Here is a 24,414-nt window from a genome sequence, read left to right as displayed (position 1 = left end):
TCAACATCACAAAAGCAATTATCCTTAGCATTACCACATAGCTGTTGCAATGCACAAATTGGCTGCCATTTCCCAACACTTTCCCAGTGACTGCATGTTAAACTTTATTCCACTTATTGCAAACTGCATTGGGAGACTTGAGGTCGTGAATGAAGCAATATCAATACAAATCTTTTTGTTAATTTCTATGAATATTTTATTTTAATGTGCTACTAATGACAATGGTACTGCAAGATTTTTATGTTGAGGTTTTGAAGATGTGATTGAAATTCTCTTTGCAGAACGTTGATGAGCATTATTTGGTGCTGTGTGATGCAAATAATGGGATGACTGAGTGGATATTTAAAGGTAAGATTTGTTTTCTCATGCTTTCATATAGTTCCCAAAATAATGTGTAGTGGTGCTCCCAGTGTTCCCTAATGCAACTGAATATAAAAACTGCTGAAAAGCAAATTGGGTCTACCAGCATCAGACAGGACAAAATATCAGGTTGATACATTCTCGTACTGAATTTTGAGTTAATCTTTATTCTTTCTCCATTGTTCTTTCTCCTTTAGTGACTGTTAAATATCTCCTGTCCCTTTCTTTTATTATACACTTCTCTGTACATCTCCAAATCCCTCAGAAATAGAGTACACAACCTTTAAGCAAAAATCAAACTGCTGAAGGAACTCAGTGGGTCAGGCAGCATCTGTGGGAGCATAGGGATGGTCGTGTTTCAGGTTGAGACCCTGTATCAGGATTGGGAGTGCAAAGAGGAGGTGGCCTGTATAGAGAGGTGACGGAGGAACCGGCAGGTGGATCCAGGTGAGGAGGGGTTGATGGGCGATGGAGCCAGGTGAGGGAGGGAGGGGTGGAGATAGCAGCTGAGGCTGGGAGGTAATTCGTGGATCAACAAAACTCTGCAGTTAATGGAATCTGATAAGAAAGGAAGACAGGAGTGGAACCAGAAAGTTATTTTGCCAGTCAAGAAATTGTAAAAAAAAAGTGGCACAGAGTCCATGCCAGATCTTGCCAGTTCGTGTCATTGGCATGACTGAAGAGAACTATTGTATAGTTACAGAATATTGTAGAACAAACCATTCAGTCTAGTAAATGTGTGCTACTGCTTCACCTCATAAAATATATGATTTAATTCCCTTTAAAGATATAGATTTTGAGTCGATAATATTTCTGGCAGAGAATCCATGTGCTGACTATCTTTCTGAAAAAGAGATATTTTCCCCCCAACATTCCCTTAATTTAATGTCTTTGACCTGAAACATTAATTCTGTTCCTGTTCCACAGATGTGGCCTGACCCGCTGTGTATTTCTATTATTTTCTGTTTTTATTTTAGTCTTCTAAATACTATCTTTCAACCAGTGGAAATAAGATGCTTTGATTTATTACCTGGTAATCCTTTGTAATCTTCAAGCGCTCTATCAGATCCTATTCTAACCCTTGCAGCACTCATGAGCAAAGCTCTAATTTTACAAATCCCTCTGTATTACTCCAATCACACATCCTGGGTTACAGGGAAAAGGTGAATATATAATTCACAGTGGTGTAATGGTTAAATTGCTGGATTAGCAGCCAAAGGCTCGAACCATTATCCCAGAAGCATGTTTGAATATCACCATGGTAACTAGAGAATTTAAATTTAAGTGATTTAAATAGTTCTGCAATTTTGTTTTAAAAAGGCATCATTGATGGGAAATATGAAATTGCTGGCTTATTGCATAAACCAATCCGGTTCATGAATGTTCTTCATGGAAGGGAATCTGCTGTTCTACCTGGTCCATACTTTGTGATACCAGACTCACCAAAGTCTGAATCTTAACTGTCTCCTCAAATTAAGGCTCCTTGGGATGGACAATAGATGCCAGCATTGTCATCGAGTTGTATATCACAGAAATAGGCCTTTCTGCCTACAATGCCAATGCTAACCTTTTTGCCCATCTACTCGAATCCATTTTAGGTCTGTGTGTTTCCATGCTATGCCATTTAAGTGCCTGTCTAAATAACTCCCAAGCATTGTGATTGTATCTGACTCCACCACCTGCTCTGTCAAGGTTCTCTCCTCTCACCTTAAGCCTATGTCTTCTAGTTTTTAATACCTCTACCACGGGAAAATTATTCTGACCATATATCCTGTCTCTGCTTCTTATAGTATTTATATGCCTCTGTCAGTCACTCTTCAGCCTCCTTCGCTCCAGGGAAAACTAACCCAGCCAATCCAATCTCTCCTTACAACTAAAGTCCTCCAATCCAGGCAACATCCTGGTGAATTTCCTCTGCAATCTCTCCAGCACAACCACCTCCTTCCTATAGTGTGGAGACCAGAAATGCACACACATCTCTAAGTGCAGTCCCACTCACGTTTTGTAAAGTTGCAATATAACGTTCCAACTTTTATATTCTAAGCCCTGACTTCTTCAGGCAAGCCATGCCATATGCATTCTTCACCACCCTATCTACCTGTGTTGCCACTTTCAGGGAACTATGGACTCGAACCGCAAGGTCCCTTTGTTTATCAACATTCCTTGGCACCCTAACATTTACTGTATATGTTTGACCCCCAAAACGTATCACCTCACACTTGTTGGGATTAAATTCCATCTGCTAGTGCTCCACCCAACTTTCCATCGGATCTGTATCCCGCTGTAGCCCCAGACAATTTTCCCTGTTATCCACACCAACTTTTGTGTCATCTGCAAACTTAGTATGTTGAAAAGTAAAAAAAAAATACACATGCTGGAACTCTGAAATAAAAACAGGAGATGCTAGAAATACACAGATCAGGCAGCATCTGTGGAGTGAGAAACAGAGTTGACATTTCAAGTCAGTCATCTCTGTCCTTGGTTTTCACAATGAAGTGGAGGCCACATTGTGAGTCCAAAATGCAATACATTAAATTGGAGGAAGTGCAATCGAGTTGCTGCTTCATCTGGAAGGTCTATTTGGGTCCCTGAATTGTAGAAAAGGAAGAGGTAAAAATGCGTCTCCTGTGGTTCCATGGGAAGGTACAGTGAGAAGGGGACTGGGTTTTGTCAGTGATGTTCGCATAACAGATAAAGAAAATGAAAATTCAGTTACAGGTTCCAGAGAATGAAGCATTGAAGAGCCAAATTATGTTCCTAAGTTTTCATTTGTGAACTTACCACATGGCTTTCTGGTTGCTTTTACATTGTTCCTGCAATGTTGCACCCAAAACTGTACATGATATTTCAGCTGTGGTTCAAATAAGTTTTTCGCTCACAATTCAAAATTCATTTCTGTGAATCACAGAATGTTTACAGCAAGGAAAGAGGTTATTTAATTGGTCAAGTCCATGCCAGTTCTATGTAAGAGTAATCCAGCCCAGCCCCACTCAGCATCTCCTTCCAAGGCCCTGTAGATTCTTTTCTTTTGGATATTTAACCATCTCCTGTTTGACTGCTACAATTGAATCTGCTTCCACTATTATCCCTGGAATTCCACTTATGCTTTCTTTCTGTCCGAATAACAACCTTTCACCACTACTCCCAGTTCACTGTTACTTAGCTAATTTTCTGTCCATGCTGATGAAGTCCCTTTTATTCCATGGGCTTCAAAGTCCATATTTACAATGTCAACCATATTTCCCTCATTGACCTTCTCTGTTAATTTCTTAAAAAAAACTACAAGTTAGTTAGTCGTGATTTGCCTTTACCAAATCCATGCTGATGTAGCATTTACAATTTTCCAATTCTCTACAGAGGTGTGTAAGACTAGAGCCTGGGCCTTTGCAATTTCCTCCCTTACTTCCCTCTGCAACCTTGGATTAATTCCATCTGACCAAGGTGATATGCCCACTTTTATTGCAGCTAGCTTGTCCAGTGCCTCCTCTTTATCGATGTTTAGAGTCATAGACTCATAGCATGGAAACAGGTCCTTCAGCCCAACTCATCCATGCCAACTGTGTTGCCCAGAGAGCTAGTCCCATCTGCCAGCGTTTGGCCCATAGCTCTCTAAACCTCTCCTATCCATGTACTTATCTAGATAGCTTTTAAATGTTGCTAATGTGCCCACCTCAAGCACTATTTCAAGCAGCACATTCCAAATACACACCACCCTTTGCATGAAGAAGCTGCCCCTGATGTCCCTTTTATTTTTATTTTATTATTATTTTTTATTTATTTGGAGCGTGGTGACAGGCCCTTCAGGCCCAACGAGTCCGCGCCACCCATTTTTTTAAATCCAAGTTAACCTACCCGTACGTCTTTTGAAATGTGGGAGGAAACCCGAGCACCCGGAGGAAACCCACGCAGACAAGGGAGAACGTACAAACTCCTTACAGACAGCGATGGGAATCGAACCCCGATTGCTGGCACTGTAACAGTGTCGCGCTAACTGCTACGCTAAGTCTCCCACTTCTGATCTTAAATCTATGCCCTCTTGTTTTTAGCACCCTCTCCCTGGGAATAAGACTATGTGCTTTCACCTTGTGTACGCCTCTCATGATCTTGTATGCCTCTATCAGGTCACCCCTCAATCTCCTATGTTCCAGGGAATAATCCCAGTCTATGAAACCTCTCCTTCTAACTCGGGCTCGCAAGTCCAGGCAACATCTTGATGAACATTTTCTGCACTCGTTCTTGTTTAATAACATCTTTCCTGTAACAGGGTAAACAAAACTGTAAACAATATTCCAAGTGTAGCCTCACCAACATCTTATATAACTGCAAAATAACTTCCCAACTCCTGTACTCAATGCCTGACTGAAGGCCAGCATGCCAAATGCCGCCTTCACCACCCTATCTACCTGTGATGTCACTTCCAGCGAACCATGCACTTGCAATACTAAGTTCCTCTGTTCCATAACATTCCCCAGGGCCCTACCATTCACTGTACAAGTCCTATCCTGGTTTGATCTCCCAAAATGTAGTACCTCACATTTATCTAGATGGAAAGCTATTTGCCAATCCTCAGCCCACATACCTGGCTGATCAAGATCCCCCCATAATTTTTTATAACCTTAAACATTATCGACAACACCACCTATTTAGTATCATCTGCTAACTTACTAACCATTGCCTTGTACATTCACATTGTTTCTATAAATTACAAACAACAAAGGTCCCAGCACCGACCTCTGTGGCACACCACTAGACACACGCCTACAGTCTGAGAAATAACCATTGACCATCACCCTCTGCTTCCTACCACTGAGCCAATTATTAATCCAATCCGCTATCTCCTCCTGGATCCCATGCGATCTCACCTTCCAGACTAGTCTGTAATGAAGGGCCTTGTCAAAGGCCTTGCTAAAGTCCATATAGCCCTACCCTCATCTATCCTCTTGGGTACCTCCTCAAAGAACACCAAGAGATTTGTCAGACAGGACTTTCCACGCACAAAGCTATGCAGACTGTCCTGAATCAGACCCTGTCTCTCCAAATGTTGGTGGACCCTGTCCCTCGGAACCCCCTCCAGCAATTTACCCACTGTTGATGTCAGACTCACTGGCCTGTAGTTTCCTGGCTTGTTTTTGCTACCCTTTTTAAATAATAGTACCACATTAGCCACTCTCCAGTCCTCTGGAATATCACCTGTGGCAAGAGATGAAGCAAAAGTCTCTGCAAGGGCCTCAGCAATTTCTTCTCTGACTTCCCATAAGGTCCAAGAATGCATTTGGATATCCTGGGGACTTATCCACCTTAATGCACTTTAAGGTCTCCAATACCTCCTCCCTGCTAATTCGTTTGTGGTCCAGGACAACTCCACTCATTTCCCCCATTTCCTTAGCTTCCACCATTTTCTCCACAGTAAAAACTGAAGAGAAATATTCATTTAAAAATCTCACCCATTTCCTTTGGTTCCACGTAGATGGCCAGGCTGACCTTTAAGGGGACCGATTCTCTCCCTAGCCATCCTTTTACTCTTAATGTACCTATAGAATCTCTTGGGATTTTGCCTCACCTTGCCTGCCAGATCTTTCTCATATCCTCTTTTTGCCCTCCCAACTTCTCTCTTAAGTGCACCCCTACACTTCTTGTAATAATCAAGAGATTTACTTGTTCCCAGTTGCTTATGTGCAGTGTATGTCTCCTCTTTTTCTTAACCAAAGCCTCAATATCTTTCATCAACCAGAGTTCCTGAACCCTCCAGCCTTGCCCTTCACCCTAACAGGAACATGCAGTCCCTAAACTCTTTACATCACACTTTTAAAGGCCATCCACTCGGCAGAAACTCCTTTCCCTGCAAACAATCTCGCCCGATCAACCATTGCAAGCTCCTGCCTAATGGTTCCAAAGTTTTCTCTGCCCTAGTTCAGGACCTTAACCTGTGAACTGATTGTATCCTTCTCCATAACACCTCTAAAGCTAATGGAATAATGGTCACTGGACCCAGAGTACTCGCTGACAGACTTTTCCGCCACTTGCCCTACCTCAGTTCCCAGGAGCAGGTCAAGTGTTGCACCCTCTCTAGAAGGTCTCTCTATAAATTGATTAAGGAATCGTTCTTGGACACATTTCACAAATTCCACTTTATCCAGGAAAGATTCTATATTATGCTTGGCCCAGTCAATATTAGGGAAGTTAAAAATCTGTCACTAATACTACCCTATTATGTTTACAACTAGCTGCAATCTCTCTACATATCTGCTTTTCCAATTCCTGCTGACTATTGGGGGGCCTATAATGCAAACCCATCAGAGTGACCATCCCCTTCTTGTTTCTAAGTTCTACCCATTTGGCCTTACTGCATGATCCCCCAAGAATATCCTCTCTAATGACCGTTGTTTTGTCCTCTTTCATCAAGAAGGCAGCTCCCCCTCCTCTCTTACCTGCACCTCCATTATGCCTGTAGCATCTATATCCTGGAACATTGAGCTGCCAGTCTGGCCCTTCCCTCAGACATGTTTCTGTTATGGCTATGATATCTATGCCCTGAGTTCACCTACATTGAAATAAGTGCAGTTTAAACCAATCACCTTTGCTCTCCCTTTACCACGCTCCTGTCTATCCTGATTACTAAATTTGCTCTCATTGGCTACAGTATTATCCCCTGATTTCTCATCAGCCACCCTACTGCTTAGGGCCCCACTCCCCTGCCACTCTATTTAGCCCATCCAGAACATCAACTACTTCTTCCTTTGCTGAGACTCCAGCACCATGTTACTTACTGATGAAGACTGATGTACAATACCCATTTAATACCTCAGCCACACACGCTGCCTTCAAGAGTAGCTTTCCTTTTTTTGGTATCTGATAAGGTCCACTTCTCCTCTTCCAATGCTTTTCCTGTTTGCACACCTATAAAATATTTCTGTATTTTTTTTTATGTTTGCTTCTAGACCTTTCACATGCTTTCTCATTGCCTTTTTATTCTTTTTGTTACCTCTGAACCTTCTGCAAAGAGCCTAGTTTTCACTTACGTTAACACCCTGGAATCTGTTTAATGGTCTTTTTTTTTAACCATTTTATTGTACACATCTTTTTGGTCAACTGTGGAGCTCTGATTTTAATTTCCCTACCCTTCTCCCTCATGGAAATGTATCTTGACTAGCTGAAACATCTCCATCTGAAGACCTCCTATTGTTCAATTACAGTTTAGCCTTCCAAGCTTTAATTCCAATTTACCAGGATCAGATCTGTTCTAGTCTCCGATTGACAATTTTTTTTACTTCGGAGTAGTCCATGTCTTTTGCCAAAGCTGTTCAATACCTTATTGCACTGCACTTTCTTTGTAGCTGTGACACTTTACTCTGTACTGTTATTGTTTTTTACCTGTACTACTTCAATGCACTCTGTACTAACCCAGTGTAACTGCACTGTCGAATGAATTGACCCGTACGATCGATATGCAAGACAAGTTTTTCACTGTACCTCGATATAAGTGACAACAATAAACCAATACCGAGTTATAATAACTGCTAGTTCTCATTTGCTCAACTTGGCATTCCCATTTCCCAAAACCAAGTCTAGCAGAGTCATTTTCCTGTTGGAGCTGTGTTAATTGAAATTCTCAAGACTATGTACAGCAGATTTCTGTTAGTCAAAGAAATTATTCAAAGGCGTTAGGTGGAGTTCATGCACAGATTAGGCACGGTGTAACAACAAGGAAACAGGATTTGAGAGGCTGAATAGCACATTCCTGTTTCCACGTGAAAGTGTCTTGACAAATATGTAGCCATTTGTTCCCTGGAGGACAAAACTGTTAGAAAAAGGCAGATTTTGTGTTGATAACATAGTATGAACCAGGCCAAATAATGTAAGCTCAGAGGGTGTGAGAAAGGAAATAAGAAGGGCAAAGGGGAAATATGAACATAGACTGACAGCTAATGTAAGAGGGAACACAATTGTCTTCCATACTGATATAAAATATAGATGGATGCGAAGAAGGGTGATGGATACAAGACCCAGAGAGACCTATCTTGTATGCAGAGGGCAGAGCCAGGCTGCTAAACATAAGAATACAAGTGATAGGGGCAGCAGTACACCATATGGTCTCTTGTGCTCATAGCTGATCTGATTTTGGTGTCAGCGCCACTCCCCAGTCTGACTCCCTTTCAGACTAAACATCCATCAATGTTACCATTGAAAATGTTCACTGATTCAGTCTCCACAGCTCTCTGGGAGCAGAGAACTCCAAACATTTGTGGCCTCTGAAAGAGGAAATTCCTCCTCGTCTCCATCTTAAATGCACAATCCCTTTTCACCACACGGGGACACATCTTTTCACCCTGTTATCCCTCCTCAGATACGTTTCAATAAGATCATCCCTCATTCTGCTGAGCTCTAGTGGATATCGGCTCAACCTGAATGAACGCTCTACATCTGCTTATACCAAGGAGGAAGATGCTGCCATGGTTACGATAAATGGTATGAGCTATAAGGAAAGGTTGGATAAACTTGGGTTGTTCTCCCTGGAGCGTCGGATGCTGAGGGGAGATCTGATAGAAGTTTTTAAAATTATGAGTGGCATGGATAGGGTCAGAATCTTTCCCCCAGGTTAGAAATTTGAAACACCAGAGGACATGCTCTTAAGGTTGGGGGGGTGGGGGGGGGGGGTTTAAAGGCGTTGTGAGGGGCAAGTTCTCTATGCAGCGAGTGGTAGGTACCTGGAATGGGTTACCAGGGGTAGTAGTGGAAGCAGGCAGTTTGTTGGAGTTTGAGGCTTTTAGATAGACACATGCATATGAAGGGAATGGAAGGATATGGATGATACACAGGAGGAGGACATTTAGTATAAATTGGCATCAATATCAGCACAACATCGTGGGCCAAATGGCCTGTCCAGCGCTGTACTGTTCTATGTTCTATAAATAAAGCAGTTGAGATGTCGGATGGTCTAAAAATTGGTGATGAGGTTTTAGTAGAAAAGCTGGATTTACTTGAAGTAAAAGTCACTAGTTCCAGAAGAGTTGCATCACAGATTACTGAAGGAAGTAAGGGTAGAAATTGTTGTGCTATCATCCATAATCTTTGAATCATCCTTGGGGATGAGGTGTTGCCAGAGGACTTGAGAGTTGCAAATGTTACACACTTGCTCTGAAAAGAAAGTGAAGACAAATGCAGCAACTGCAGGCCAATCAGCTTAATCTTGGTGATGGAATGTTTCTAAAAAGCATAATCCAGGACAATTTAACAATTTTTTGGACAATCATTGATTAATTAATATTTCTCTGTAGAAAGGCAAATGATGTTTAACTAACCTGATTGAGTTTTCTTATGAGTTAACAGAGGGTTAGTAAAGGCAATGCAATGGATCTGTTGTGTCTGGACCTTCAGAGAGCATTTAAGATCATGACATTCACTGGGCTCGACAGCAAAGTTGAAGCCCATTGGAATAAAAGGGACAGTGAAACAAAAAAATTGATGAAAGGAAAGAAAACAAAGTGGTGGCACTTAGTTGTTTGTTCATAATGATGCAGGATAAATAGTGGTGCTCCACAAGGGTTGATGCTGGGAGCATTGCTTTTCTTGATGTACTGTATATTTATGACTTAGATTTGTGTGTATAAGGACTATTTCAACATTTGCAGATGATACAAAACTTAGGAATACAATGAACAGAGAAGAGGATAGTGATAGCTTAGCAGCATGATGCACAAAACACACACGTGGAAGGTGAAATTTAACATGAGCGTGAAGTGAAACATTTTAGTTGGAAGAAAGAGGAGGGGCACTGTAAAGGACACGGTTACAGAGTTACTGAGTAACAGAGAGAAATGTGCATATTTGTGCATAAACATTTGAAGGTGGCAGGGATGGTTGAGAAAGCAATTTAACAGGCATATGGGTTCCAGGACTTGAAAGTATAAGATGAAATTATAGTAAGCCTTTATAAATGGAGTATTGTGTCCATCTCTAATCACCACACTACAGGAAAGTTGTGCAGAAAGGGTGCCGAAAACTTTTATCAGAAGTGTTAGATGGATGAAGGGACTTCTGTCCTGAAGGAAGATTGAAGATGTTGGGATTGTTTTTCTTTGAGCAGAGACAGTTGAGTGGTGATGTAATAGAGATGTTCAAAATAATAAGGGATTGGGACAGAGTAGATGTAGAGAAACTATTACTTTTGATGGAATTGTTGGCACAGAAGGCAGAAATGTAAGATGATTGATAAAAGAACCAAAGTTGACATGAGGGAGAACTGTTTCGAGCAGCAAATTATTAATGTTGGGAATGTAGTGCCTGACAGGTCAGTGGAGGCAGATGCAATTGTGGTTTTCAAAGGGGAATTCTAGGGCAATGGGGGAAAGAATTGTCGGGGGGAGGAGGAGGAGGGGGTGGCGGTGGGGATCATAGGGGAATGGCATTTGCAGGGAACTAAGATAAAATTAAAAAACTGAATAGCTTCTTTCTATGCTATACAGTTATATAGTTACACTGGGAGTACATTGCTGAGACCCAGTCCTGAGATATGAGATTTTAGGTTGACCATTTAGGCAAATCAGGTGTTCAGTTAGACAGAAAATAATGATAGAAGTACGTAATCAGAATTGTATTTATGTAGAAATACATTGTCTATGCACGTTCAACAATGACTGTCACCAGTTTTATTCAGCTTTTGAGATTGAACTTGATCCTTTTCATTGTTGTGAAACGTACTAATGACCATTTCCTAGTTGTTTCATGCCACTTGGAAAATGTGACTGTCCATTTCTCAGTACGAGTCTCCTTTTGATGCATTTCCTGCTCCTTCTGGAGCATTGCAGGAGAATTTGGGCCATGCTGATCCCAGTACATAGTCAGACTGAGAGACTGGCAAGGTAAGTAATCACGTAACCCTCTATGCTGAAAGAATGGCTCCAATATCCCCGATCTCTAGCCTGCTCCTGATCTACTCTTATCTGAGGTTAAATAAATATTTAAGACATGCGTTGCAGATGTCATATGTGGGAGATGGCGGAAATCATTGGGATCTATGGCAACCACATCTGTAGCAAGTGTCTGAAGCTTGAGGAACATCGACTAGGAGTTGATGACCTGGAGTCCAAGGTTCCAATACTGCAATACATCAGGGAGAAGGGAAGGTACGTCAAGTTTCTTAGCTGTGAGTGTGAGTGCTGAAGGTTGTGTTGCCTGCTGGGGTTAAGGAGGTTTCTTCAGAGTTGGAGAGGAATGTGAATGGCAAAGATCCAGTTGTCATGGTCCGTGTTGGAGCCAATGACATAGATAGGATAAAGACGGAGCTTCTGCTGAAGAGAAATGACTGGCTAGGATTGAAGTTACAAAGGAGAAGCATAATGATCTTTGGATTACTACTTGAACTACAAATTGGCTTAGAGTAAATAAGATCAGCCTATTGAATGTGTGGAAGAAACTGGTATTGCTGCATTGCAAAATAGGTAATGATAACCAGGGTATGTCATCAAGGAACTGTCTCTATGAATATAATTGTCTCCAATTAGAGACACAGCAGGAAAAATGGTAAAAATATGAAGCTGAAAGCACTTGTATGAATGCACTAATGATCATAATAACAGTGCTTCAATTATGTAGCAACTGTGAGTGCATTTGGAATATCGAAATACCAAAGAAATTCCATACCTGCGAAAGAGGGAGTGCTCTGTTTGTAAAGCCTCAAGCACAATATGGATTTACACTGGAGGACCAACATCCAAAGCAGTCATTGGCATCCAGTAGCTCTTCCTTCCAAGTGCATCCTAATGTGTTTAGTAATAGTTCTAGGCATACGTCTTTTTTACTGTTGGCTTTGACGAGGTGTCTTTTTAGTGTGCGGTTAACTGAATGGAGAGTCTGTCCCATCTGCCACTGCGATCGTGGTATTCAGTAAATAAGATGCCTTCTGGTAGTTTCTGCTGACTATTAAGATGCTCAGCTTTGATGCTGGTGTTTATTCTTCAAAATTCTGAAGCAATACTTGTTATAAATGATTTCAAGTTTGTTCTTAATTGCGTAAACTCTCGTAGCAATTATATCATGTGGGATAATTCCTTTTGTAAAATAGAACTCCAGCCAGTCAAGGTCACTTCTCAATTTTGTTGTTTAATTATAATGGGGTACAGAAACTATAAAATCGTATTAAAGAATCAAGAGAACATTAATTAAGGTTCATGATTTTCTACCTTGTAATTTGACAGACAATATAAATATAAAACACCTTCACCAAATCTCTTTTTCTATATATATAAGATATATATATTTAAACAAAACCAGTACATGTAAGTGATACTTGTAAAACAGCCTGCTTTTTCAGCAAACCTACTATAGCTAAGTATATAAGCAGTAGGACAGTCATCCAATATAAAACAGCCATTTAAAGACAGTATCTACCAGCAAATAGATTTCTTTAATCTATATACCCGAGTTGCAAAATTTAGATAATTCCAATGTTTTGACATTGCACTTCATTTCCTTGTGAAAGCAGCAATTCTAGTACCAATCAGTTTTATCAGTGGTACATTAAAAGGACCATTACAGTAGTATGCAATACATTTCAGTAATACCTACATATACAATACCATAATTGATATGTTATCAAAGCTATCTGTTTTAGAGGGTAAAAATGGCTTGCTGGAGAAGAATCCCTCAAAATGGCTGATAACACAAAATTGCATTCCCAGAAACAAATATATTCTTAGCAAGTCTGCAAGTTTTACACAATCACACAGCCCTTAGAATAATTGATATGCCTTAAAACACATTTTGGTCTTAAATGATGGTATAGTATTAAATACATATTTACAAACAGTATTTCATCATGATATTTTCAACATTACTGCTTTGAGAGCCAGTTTACCTTCTAGTGTGTAACGCTTTTGTCATTATTGGAAAAAAGTGTTTAAGTCATTAATGCACATTATGAAATAACATCATTTGGCAACAACTTTTTAAATTCTTTTTAAACACAGACTTGACCCTCTCCTCAAGGCATTATATAATGAAATAAAATGGTGCATTTTAGTGACCCTCATGTTTTGTTTTAAGCAGCATTATGAAAGATGGTCTTTCACAATGCAGTTAAAGACATTGTTATAAATTATCTGCGATTACTCAGTGCCTCACTAACCAAATGGGCAAAGTTTTGATTTTCAAATTTTACCTCAATAACACCATTCACTTAAAAGGAATGTGATTCATTGACTCTCTGGTCTATAGTGATGTGTATTTTTATTTCATACTCGCAGGCTGAAGTATAAAAATCTTTGCTGCTCTATTCCAAACCTCAGAAAATAATGTTGAATGTTTTATTGTTTATTATTAATTAGAAGTCTATGTTCTACATTCCTGCACCAGTGTAATAATATAGATTGTGTTCACATTATGTGCTTAGAACATTAAATAGCCTCCCTGATTCAACACTTCTCATTTATTTTCTTATTTTGACACAATATATTAACCTCACTTTGGATCAGTTTTGTCCTTATCCTATTTGTTATTATTTATTGTGAAGTGGAAAGATTATGGCCATGTACATGTTATTTTTGGAAACTTGTGTCTCTCAGCGTTCTCAAAAGGTTTTCCCTTACCAACAAAAACCTAATAAAGATCATAGATTGATCTTAGAGAGTACTGGATGCTGGAAAAAGCCAAATCCTTTCAAATTCATTTACTAGTAACAATTTGGAAATTTTATAAAAATGACATTAACTTCATATTTTTATGACAAACTATTTTAGGCAATCTAATGTTGATGGGTAGCAACATTCCTAATTTAATAATAACATGCATTATTCCATTGCAAACTACAAAATAGTTACTTATGCAGGACCATGCAATGAGAACTGTAAAAGGAGGTACATTTACATTCGTATGAAGTAATTTTTCTATTCTGGAATTATTTTGGTGGGTTAAACTGCTCCTTAATTGATTTTTCAGGATGTGGGCATCACTTGGCAATGCCGGCACTTACTGCCCTTGTGACGGTGGGTGGTGAGCCACCTCCTTGAACTTAATTTACTGTTATCTCAATCAATTCTGATCAATATTTTGTTTTGTGCTTGAAGGGTCAGAAGGTCTGGCTAAGATCTTTCCTGTGAAACAGCAACTATTCCCTCGATGTTCCAAGTTGTGAGTATTATTATATGTTACAATCTTACATCAGTAGTTGTAGATAGTACAGAGATCTACAGATAGACCAACATTGTTGTTGTGCATATCTAGACCGATATATAGGCAACCTTTTCAGATTTAGATGATGTTCACACAGGATAAACAGACTTCTTCGCAAATCACAAGGTGTTTTGTGCCCTAACTTGTTTAATCTTATGCTCCTGTGCACATCATTCAGAGTTCTTTGATTTTCCACCACCCCACCCCAGTCTCTGCTTTGCTAGAGTAGCCATTTGCCATCTTACAGCTGTTAATTAGACAAAATGAAATCATAACACCGTCAGCATGGCTTTACTGACTACCTATACCAGAAGACGGTGATTAAAATAAAATTACTTGGACACATATTAAATAGAATTAACAATCTTTAAAGTGCTCATGACATTAAAGCCATTCATATCAGTGTATGCAGGTTCTTTGATACTGAAAATTGATGGCTGCAAAAGATTTGTGAGGTAAGAAGAGATGGCAAAATTGTGGTTAGAATTGGTAGTTTGGGCATTATTATTCATTGTATGCCTGACTGATGTACTGCCTCAATCGGTTTCTGGGGAATTCAGACCACTGTTGCCGGTCTGCGAGCCATCTCTGCCTCCAGCTTCACCATCTGCCGCATCTCTTTTGCCTGGGGAAGAAAACACTGTTATTCTATTTTACAATTTTAAAATGACAGCCTAAGAATAAAAGTAAATGCTTCTTGTGAAATTAGCAAACATTGCAGGTTTTAGATGTAGCAGTGCAATTAAAACACAAGTTCTTCCTAGCCCAAGGAGTTCTTTCCTTCTCGAGGCTAGTATTTATAATATTATGTCCACAATCTGAAACTAACATAGTTAGTTATTTCAGGCAACAAAATGTGGTTTTAGGCAGGTTTCTCATAAGTTCCTCCCAAATAATTACCATTAAACGAAGGTACATAATCAACAATAATGACATTTGCTGATATTTAGCATATAAACAGGATGCCTTTGAACAGAGAGTAAACTTGTGAAGTTGTTAAAAGTTCATTACATTATACAGGAAATTTTATTTGGAAATGTTCATTATTATTATTCTATGAAGCCGATAGGAAGTTTTGATGGTGTAGATCAGCACAGAAATCCTTAAGTTACTGTCAGTGAACCAACTGTACTCTATACAAGGTGTGCTGTTTGTGGATCTTATCAATTAAATCAGGTATTTACAAACTAGTCCCTCTCTAAAATACCCTGAAAATCTTATGCTTTGTTACACAAGGTTTGAATAGTTTTTAACAGCATACTTAGCCATAATTACAACTTAGTAATCTTTATGGCTGTAGAAAAAGGTATGGTTACATGCAAAATGTTTAAAAAGTTAATTAGAAATTGCTTCTGGATTTCATATCTGTGAGAATTCTTGAAGATGATGGGCTGCCCAGCCAGTTTGATGATTTTAAAACTACCAAGTAGCAGAAACTAACATGGGAAAGGCAGATATTTAGAAAAACAAGATCTCACCAAAGATGTGGAAGTTTTCTTTGAAATAACACCACTTACTACTGACCTCCCCACTTAACTGCAAATTTTAGGCTATTGACTTAGACAGAATTGAAAATCTGAAGTGGAGGACAACTCAATGCACCAAACAACAGAGGATGAATATTTATCCCATTCGGATTTCATCATCATTACACATCAATTTCAGTTGATTAAGGACAACGTTGACAAAGTGGTAAAATATAGCCCCTAGTCTGCAGAAACACTGGGAGGCAGTTCACTGATTTGGGTCCTCCAAATCACAAACATGTTTTCCCTCTTTATTGCATCAGTATATATGAGCCTTTCATAGCACTAACTAAACTAGACTGCTAACTGAATGAATTGGATTACCATGGACTGATTACATACAGTTGCACTTGTGTTCACATCCCTTACTAGTTGGTCCTTTTTGAAAATTATTTCATTGTACTATTGCCATGGTGCTGAAGGATACTGGTACAAGAATACTCAGAATTGATGATAGCAATAGTTTAAGATTACTATACGTTTAGCTCATTGAAGAAACCCCAGTAATCCCATTCCCCTTTCCTTATACTCCTACAATTTTTCCTCTTTCATACATGCCCCTCAACTCAGTTTTGATTCTTTTTTCCATTAACTTACACTAGTCGGCTGCTGTAAATTACCCCCTAATCTACCCGGAAGGAAAAGGTAGCACTTGGAGGAAATACGTGTGGTCACAGGGAGAACATGAAAACTCCTCACAGATACCACCTGAGGTCAGGCTCAACAACAGGGGGCCTTGGAACTGTGAGGCAGAAGAACTAACTGCTGCACCACCAGGCCTGATGGTGATTAATTAAATTGTAAGTTGCAATAGGTGTACTCCTATGTAGCCTATAAAGACAAGCTTGGAGACTTGTACATTAGCTCAGGACTAATTTGGAAGGTGTCTGTCCGAGTAAATATAATGTACAAAATGTTTGAGATTGGCCACATAGAATATGTGGGACAGGAGAATTGGCTTTGTGGCAGCCATTACTCTCTGTAAAGTGCTTCATGTAAGGACATGGATTTAAGCAGTTGCTGACAAACAAGCCTGATCCACAAATATGACCAGTATCATATATGGAATATAGTAAAAATCTGAGAGGTGGATTGCCCATCCCTTTTGCTGATGAGATGCTAAAATCAATGAGGAAGCTTTGAAATAAAAGCAGAAAATGCATCAGAATGGATGAAAGGTTATTCAATGTGAACTCTGTTTCTCCCTCCATGGCTGTTACCTGACCTACTGAGTGTTTCAAGCATTTTCTGTTTTCATTTCAGGTTTCCAGCATCAATGTACTATCAATTGATGCCGGTACTTCTCTCACTCTACTTTAAAGAACCATGCTAGGCAGTTCTCCAACCAAACAACTGGTCCTAACTGCACAAGTAGTTAGGAACTGAATCAACTTAACAAGTGCTCTACCATTTGTTGGTTAAGGTTCACTTATTTTGTAGCAAGACAAGTCGGTACTCACTTTTCAGAAGCAGTCATGATGGTTGCACCAACTTTTTGTGCACAGAGGCAAGGCTTACAATTTATGACAATCAGTGCTACCTTTGAAAATATGGATTCTCAGATCGTGGTCATGTACTCTAATCACTACAGTTTAGCAACACTATGACCACTTTGCACTAAAATGGACTTTGTTTTTTATTGTTCTAATTGTGTTCTTTCTTGTAAAAATTGGTATAATTTATGTTTAATTAATGTTTTTCTTGTGAATGCTGCCTATATGATGCTATGTGCCTGTGATGATGCTGCAAGTAAGTTTTTCATTGTACCTGTGTATACATGTACTTATGCATATTGGCAATAAACTCGACTTTGACTACTATTGTACATTATAAACACAGGCACAATGAGATGCATACATTTAGACAAGCAGAACATTTTGAAGATCTGAATTGAACTTGGGACCATTTGGAATGCCAGCTGCTTAAGGTTTCAAAAATTGTGGTGGTGCATTTAATATTCCTAATTTCTGGTTTAAGAATCACAAGTTCAATAGCAGAGTATGCCCAACATTGGAATTCATATAAGATAGAAACTTTCTTACAGTTCCCAAAACAAATTAAAGTAACTTCCACTGATGGTTATAACTTGTGTCAGTATTCTTGCAGATGTTATGACCTTCACCACTTCTATCCTCCCTCAGACTTGAGGTCCCCAATACAATATTGTGCTACATTAGATTATTTTATCTAGGACAGATTTTAGCATAAAGTTCATCATCTGTTCATCTAAGTACCAATAATTACAGTCATTTCTATCACATAACTAAATATGTATCTAGGTCAGAAAAGATTAAAAAGGAAAATGACAAGTCAGACCAGTGTGCAAGTAAATTACATAATAAGGCATTTAACAAATTACATAAAAGATAATGATGCAGATTTGATCTATTGGGTACTCTAATTATTCCTATTTCCATGATGCTATGATTCATTTTACTCATTTTATTTCCTGAGAATCATTTGAAAATATTCCTGTTACCATGGCATAGTTGAATTATTCTGACATTGAGCAATCAGACAACATCGACTATCTTTCAAGGTATGTCTGTTAAACATGAAAAATAATATAATAGTACAAATTGTGCAAATACTGTTATACTGCATGTAAACATTTCAACTGATGCAACTCAAATTCTTCTATTGTTTATAATTTAAAGCAGCATGTTTTAAATTTTAGAAATACCATCAGATCATGTAATGTGTCATCTCTATCAGATCTAGCCTGTAAACTGAGTTGGCCGTGCTTTCTCATGTAATTAAGGAGATAACACAAAAGCATGGGCAACTATTGTGTGCTGGTAAGTTAAGATATGCAGGTTGAATTTTGTAGCATGTCCTAGACTCTGTGCAAATGTGTTGAATATTAAATAAGTCCCTGCACAGTATGGAAGGGAGGAGGGCAATTAGATAAAATGGTCTTTCGGCATAAAATGAGAAGGGGAGTGGATTTCTAATTTATTTGTCTGTGTCAGAGAGAGTAAGTACTCTTCCTTGGAATGGAAGTGGTTAAACTAACTACCAATGTTATGACTGTCAAGATGCTCATTGTTCTTCCTTATTTTTCAATGGACGTATTCATGAACTTCACCATAAAAGGGTTTGTATTGTTTATAGGCATGGCAGAATTTTAAAAAAAGACTAGTAAAAATATTTATGCAATCGTAATCACAAATAATCTTGGTATGCTTTGGACAACAGTGAGAATTATGGAGGCAGTTTGATGTGCAACTTCTGCAGGTGGAATCCTGAAAAAATGGCTTTTTTTCCCCCAGGATTCTTACCAATCTACTGCCCACACTGTAATAGGAGATTGGGAGAAATTTTGTGACTTTTCTTGAACACAATCTTGTGCCCTTAAGTACTGTTTTAATTATTGTCTTTGTCATCAGGCAAAAGCAGTGGTTCCTTATTTCAAAAGTGCTTGTTGTGAAGAGGGAATTGATTTGTTGACAAAATCAATAGTCTGCTACTTGTAAGCCATAGTGGCAACAAACTAAGAGGGATGCTGAATGTTATTGGGTACATCCAAAAACAACTATTCCCTATGTGCCAAATTTTAATTAATCTGCTTATACAGTGATGATATAATTAATGCTACTTTAAACAGACTTTATGTGGACATTAAATAAATGCTATTAGCAGCTTTCCCAAAAGTAGCATATTTTTCCTACATTGGTTTAAATGATCCTTGTTTTTTCTTGTAAAGCTGGTGATGGGCTGAAAATCTGTGTGAATAAATGTGCTTTACTGCTTGAGATGAATGTATAAACTGGCATATGATTGATTGTTTGTGACTTTAGATATTATGTGGGTGAATAGTACTGGGCGATTTAATGTGCAGATGACTGTGCAGGAGAGATAGTGGGTGGATGCATCCAAACATACTAATTTTAAGCTGTGTAATGAAAAACAACTGCCACCAACTGTCCCCCTTCAAGCCCTCCCTCCCACCCACTTCTACCTCCGGAAAGCTGAACAAAGACCCTTATCTTTTTTCTTCACCACATAAAACAACCATAGCATTTCTACAGCAGTCAAGCCCTGTGGTACATTTTTATGAAATGTGATAAAAGGAACCATTACATACAAGTATGTTTACCAGTGCTGGTGAGGTGGATTATTTCTCCTGCAACTACAGTCAAAAGGGCGTAGTAAACCTCAAATGACACATTTCTCCAACTTCAGTCAGAACAATACAAGTGGCAGAAGGGCAACAATGAGTTATCCTCTGGCAGATAGGGCTCTGTTCTGCGTTATAAAATTCTTGCTGCTTTCAGGAGGATGATAGTGAATAGGCTGGAAAGAGGGACAGGTATTCTATTCCCATAACTTGAAGCAAGTACACAAGAAATGGTGGAAGTAGAACAAAGCAACCAGTTGTCAGAGAAGAGAGGTTATTATGTATACAGCAGTGCTTTCAATTAGTAAATGTTGCCTTCTGTATAAAGGCAATTGGTACTTGCTTTATCTACAACAAAACACTTCTCTATAAGAAATATTGATATAATGAAATGTTCTAAAATCTCAAACTGTTGCACAGCCCCTCTCGTCAAAGAGTTCTGCAAAGTTCCTCCATAAAACCAAAGTCTGAAAGCTCCGATTCAACATTCTTATCCCCAGTAGATGCAAGAATCCTTCTAAATGTACTTAGAACAAACATGCTGGAACAGTTTACTTTTAGTAACAATCTTCTCTCAAGAAAAATCCATTCATCCACCTTACTATGACTTATCACTCAGTCTATTTGTAGTAGCTGGCTAATGTGCGCAAGCTATTAATCTATTTCTACTATTTGGTGACTATAGTTGAAGTTGGGTGGCAAAATTGGTACCACGAGAGATTGACTCCTCTATTGACTTATAGAGTGACACAGAAACAGGCCCTTGGTCCACACTGACCAAGATTCCCATCTAAGCTAGTTCTATTTGCCCGTGTTTGGCCCTTATCCCTCTAAACCTTTCCTATCCAAGTACCTTTTAAATGTTAATGTACCTGCCTCAACTATTTCCTCTGCCAGCTCATTCCATATACGGACCACTCTCTGGGTGACAAAGTTGCCCCTCAGGTTCCACTTAAATCTCTCCCCTCTCACTTTAAACCTACACCCTCTAAGTTCTTGATTCCCCAACCCTGGGGAAAAAGACTGTGCATTCACCCTATTTATCCCCCTCATGATTTTATACACCTCTATAAGATCATCCCTCATTCTCCTACACTCCAATGAAAAAAGTCCCAACCAGCTCAACCTCTTTCCATAATTCAGTCCCTGAAGTCCAGGCAACATCCTTGTAAATCTCTTCTGCACTCTTTCTAGCTTAATGGCATCTTTCCTATAGGAGGGTGACCAAAACTGAACACAATATTCCAAATGTGGCCTCACTAACATCTTGTACAACTGCAACATAACATCACAACTTCTATACTCAATGCCCTGACTAATGAAGGCCAGTGTGCAAAAAGCCACCTTCACCACCCTGTCTACCTGTAACACCACTTTCAGGAAACCATATACTTGTACTCCTAGATTCTCCTGTTCTACAAACACTCTCCAGGGCCCTACTGTTCACTGTGAAAATCCTATCCTCATTTGTCTTCCCTAAGTGCAACACCTTGCACTTATCCAAATTAAGCTCCATTTGCCATTCCTCAGCCTACTTACCCAGCTGATCAAGATCCCTCTGTAAATTCTGATAACCATCTTCACTGTTAACGACACCACCTATTTTAGTGTCATCTGCAAACTTACCAACCATACTTTGTACATTCTCATCCAAATCATTGACATAGATGGCAGATAGCAATTGGCCTCGCACCGAGCCCTGGGGAACACCACTAATCCTACCATGCGGAACCTTATCAAAGGCGTTACTGAAGTCCATGTCTACTGCCCTGCCCTCATCGACCTTGGTTACTGCTTCAAAAAACTCAATCAAATTCATGAGACATGGGTCTCCCACCACTAAGTCATGTTATCACTAATCAACCTGTCTTTCCAAATGCTTATATACCTTACCCCTCAGAATTCCCTCTAGTAACTTACCTACTGCAGCTTGAAGACTGAGGTGACTCTTGATTCATGGAAAAAGCTGCACCAAGAGAGAAGCAAGTATCTTGCAGTGAGAAGGGCCCATTTCTGAAGTGCGTATTTGGAGGGTGCTTCAAGGAATTAGGTTAAGCTCCACTCTCTAAGAGGCAGTACAACCTGCAACCTCTGTTCACAGTTCAATGGTGCTGGGCAGAGGATCAACAGTGCTGCTGCTCATTGCCACAACAGACAGAATAGTCCCCATCAGACCTTGGCTACACTGTAGAAGTGTAGTTTTTAAGACCTTATGGACCAAGACCACGCTCTGATTAGTCAATGTGAAAGCCTGCAATGGCCACCAGCATTAAAAGAATTCAAGCACAGATATCTGCAACTCATGGGAATTTGAGTAGGTGATCCTCGATTTCAAGGGGCAGCCTAACAAAAGCAGCTAGTATTCTGGCTGATTAGAACACATCGATCGAAGGGGTGAGAGTCACCAATCCTGAAACCAATATCCTTACCAGCTAAGTTTGTGCTGACCAAGAGACATTAATTTTTACAATAATCCTATCGTAACCTATTTTATTCTCCTCCAATTCCCATAATTTCCACCCTCCCCAGATGCTACTACTTACCTACATACAAGGGGTAATTTACAATGGCCAATTAACCTACCAGCCTGCATTTTTTTGAGAAGAGGAAGAAAATGGTAGCACCTAAAGGAAACACAAAGTCACAGGGAGATCATGCAAACTCCAGACATGTAGCACTGGAGGTCAGAATTGAACCCGAGTCACTGGGCTGTGAGGCAGTAGCTCTGGTAGCTGAACTACTGCACTGGTCAGGGTAATACTACCTGGTAATTCACAATAGCAGCTCCTTACTAGTGGCTTATTACAGGGTAGCGCTGCGTTATGGCAGTTTGAGTAATGGAAATTCTCCCTTATGGAATTCACAAAACACTCCCCAAAAAATTGAGACATTGGATAAAAATACACTCAATGGAATATGTGAGAAAAAAATTAAATAAAGACAAATTGCAAAAGAAACAACAACTTTGTCAATATTTGTAAGGGTTCACATTACGGAATATCGTGATATGGATGGTTTTCCAGGAACACAACCCATCCATAACATGAGGGGTGTACATGGGAAAATAAAATAGCAAACAGTGATATAGAACAGCAAGATGAAACATTCAAAAGTGTTCAATGGAATTAAGAAAAAAATAAAATCTATGAAAAATCAAGAACAAATTAATCATTCATGAAAAACTCGAATTACAAAATTAAATTATTGAGAAACAGAGCAATACATTAATAAGGCATATGCATAAAAAAGGGAAAGCTGGAATGATATTTTATTCTGTGTATATGGGAAATTATCATATGAGACAATCATAGAATGGTTAAAATATTAAATCACTCTATTTCAATATTTACTTGGCAGATTAGATGGACATTATATTGTAGTGAGATTAGAGATTACATAACCACATTTAAAATTAAAAAATAAACTAATCAAATGCCGGGAAAATAAAATCTGATCTGTTTTGAATTATATCTATGAATCTTAAAATAATTTAGGAAAAAGTTAACAAAAACACTTAACAAAAAGTGTAGTTTCATCGCATGTAATACCCATATTTAAGAAAGTGAAAAGAACATATTCACATATATTTAGACAGTCAGCTTAGTCAAGTTAGGAGCAGAAATAATTGAATCTCATTTAATGATGAAAAAAAAATGGAAAATATCTGACTTGTCAAGATGGATTTCAAAAGGGAACATCTTAAATTATTTAAAGAGGTAACCAGAGATCACAGACAATGTAATGCAGCGGATGCCATTTATCAAGATCTCCGAAAGGCCTTCAGTAAGGTGCAATGCAATAATCTAATGAATAAGATGGCAGCAGGTGGAATTAAAGACAGGAATAGCCAGCTAGCTTCATGACAAAAACTAGAAGTTGGAGATATGAGATGACTTAGAATTTAGGGCCAAAGATCAGCCTTGGGATCATTAACATCTTAGGCTGTGCAGTCAAAAAATATATGCCTAGAAATCAGGTTGCACTTTTTTTGGTGCTCTGAAATATCAGTGTGCTGCACTATTGCCAAATTGTAAAGTTGGTTAAAATCACGGGTGCAACAGAGTTAATAATGTTTCTACCACAAAAGATGCACTGAATCATTACCTGCATTGGTCCAAGAGGGAGCAGAATCACTGTACTACAGCTTCTGTCCCTTTGCAGAGAGATTATCAGTTCCTCAAAGCCTCTAATGCCTAAGGTAGCCACAAACCAGCAGCTCACAGGATGCCATGGGAAAAGGCG

The 24,414-nt window shown here is 39.1% G+C and overlaps 1 protein-coding gene and 1 long non-coding RNA gene across 15 annotated transcripts in view; one reads left to right on the top strand and one right to left on the bottom strand.

Moving 5' to 3' along the window:
* LOC127567772 (uncharacterized) overlaps nucleotides 1-24,414 on the top strand; it is a 113,185-nt gene that overhangs the window by 5,045 nt on the left and 83,726 nt on the right. For 2 of the 3 annotated variants that reach the window (XR_007955944.1, XR_007955943.1), the window contains exons 2-5: nucleotides 282-348; nucleotides 8,705-8,826; nucleotides 11,337-11,483; nucleotides 14,421-14,484. This is a non-coding gene — a long non-coding RNA (uncharacterized LOC127567772). Of the gene's footprint in view, nucleotides 1-281; nucleotides 349-8,704; nucleotides 8,827-11,336; nucleotides 11,484-14,420; nucleotides 14,485-16,654; nucleotides 19,916-24,414 lie in introns of those variants that run through there. The other variant, XR_007955942.1, reaches the window with a different exon arrangement.
* The window catches only part of LOC127567769 (1-phosphatidylinositol 4,5-bisphosphate phosphodiesterase beta-4), a 473,077-nt gene continuing 461,116 nt past the window's right edge, over nucleotides 12,454-24,414 (bottom strand). For all 12 annotated transcript variants that reach the window (XM_052010784.1, XM_052010783.1, XM_052010786.1 and 9 more), the window contains one exon: nucleotides 12,454-15,151. In XM_052010784.1, the coding sequence (XP_051866744.1) occupies nucleotides 15,083-15,151 (69 nt within the window). In that variant the 3' untranslated portion in view covers nucleotides 12,454-15,082. The remainder of the gene's footprint in view (nucleotides 15,152-24,414) is intronic.

The sequence above is a fragment of the Pristis pectinata genome, chromosome 3 (genome assembly GCF_009764475.1).
Source record: "Pristis pectinata isolate sPriPec2 chromosome 3, sPriPec2.1.pri, whole genome shotgun sequence".
Lineage (NCBI taxonomy): Eukaryota > Metazoa > Chordata > Chondrichthyes > Rhinopristiformes > Pristidae > Pristis > Pristis pectinata.
Note: the sequence above shows the minus strand (reverse complement) of the source record. Positions and strands in the feature narration are given on the sequence as shown.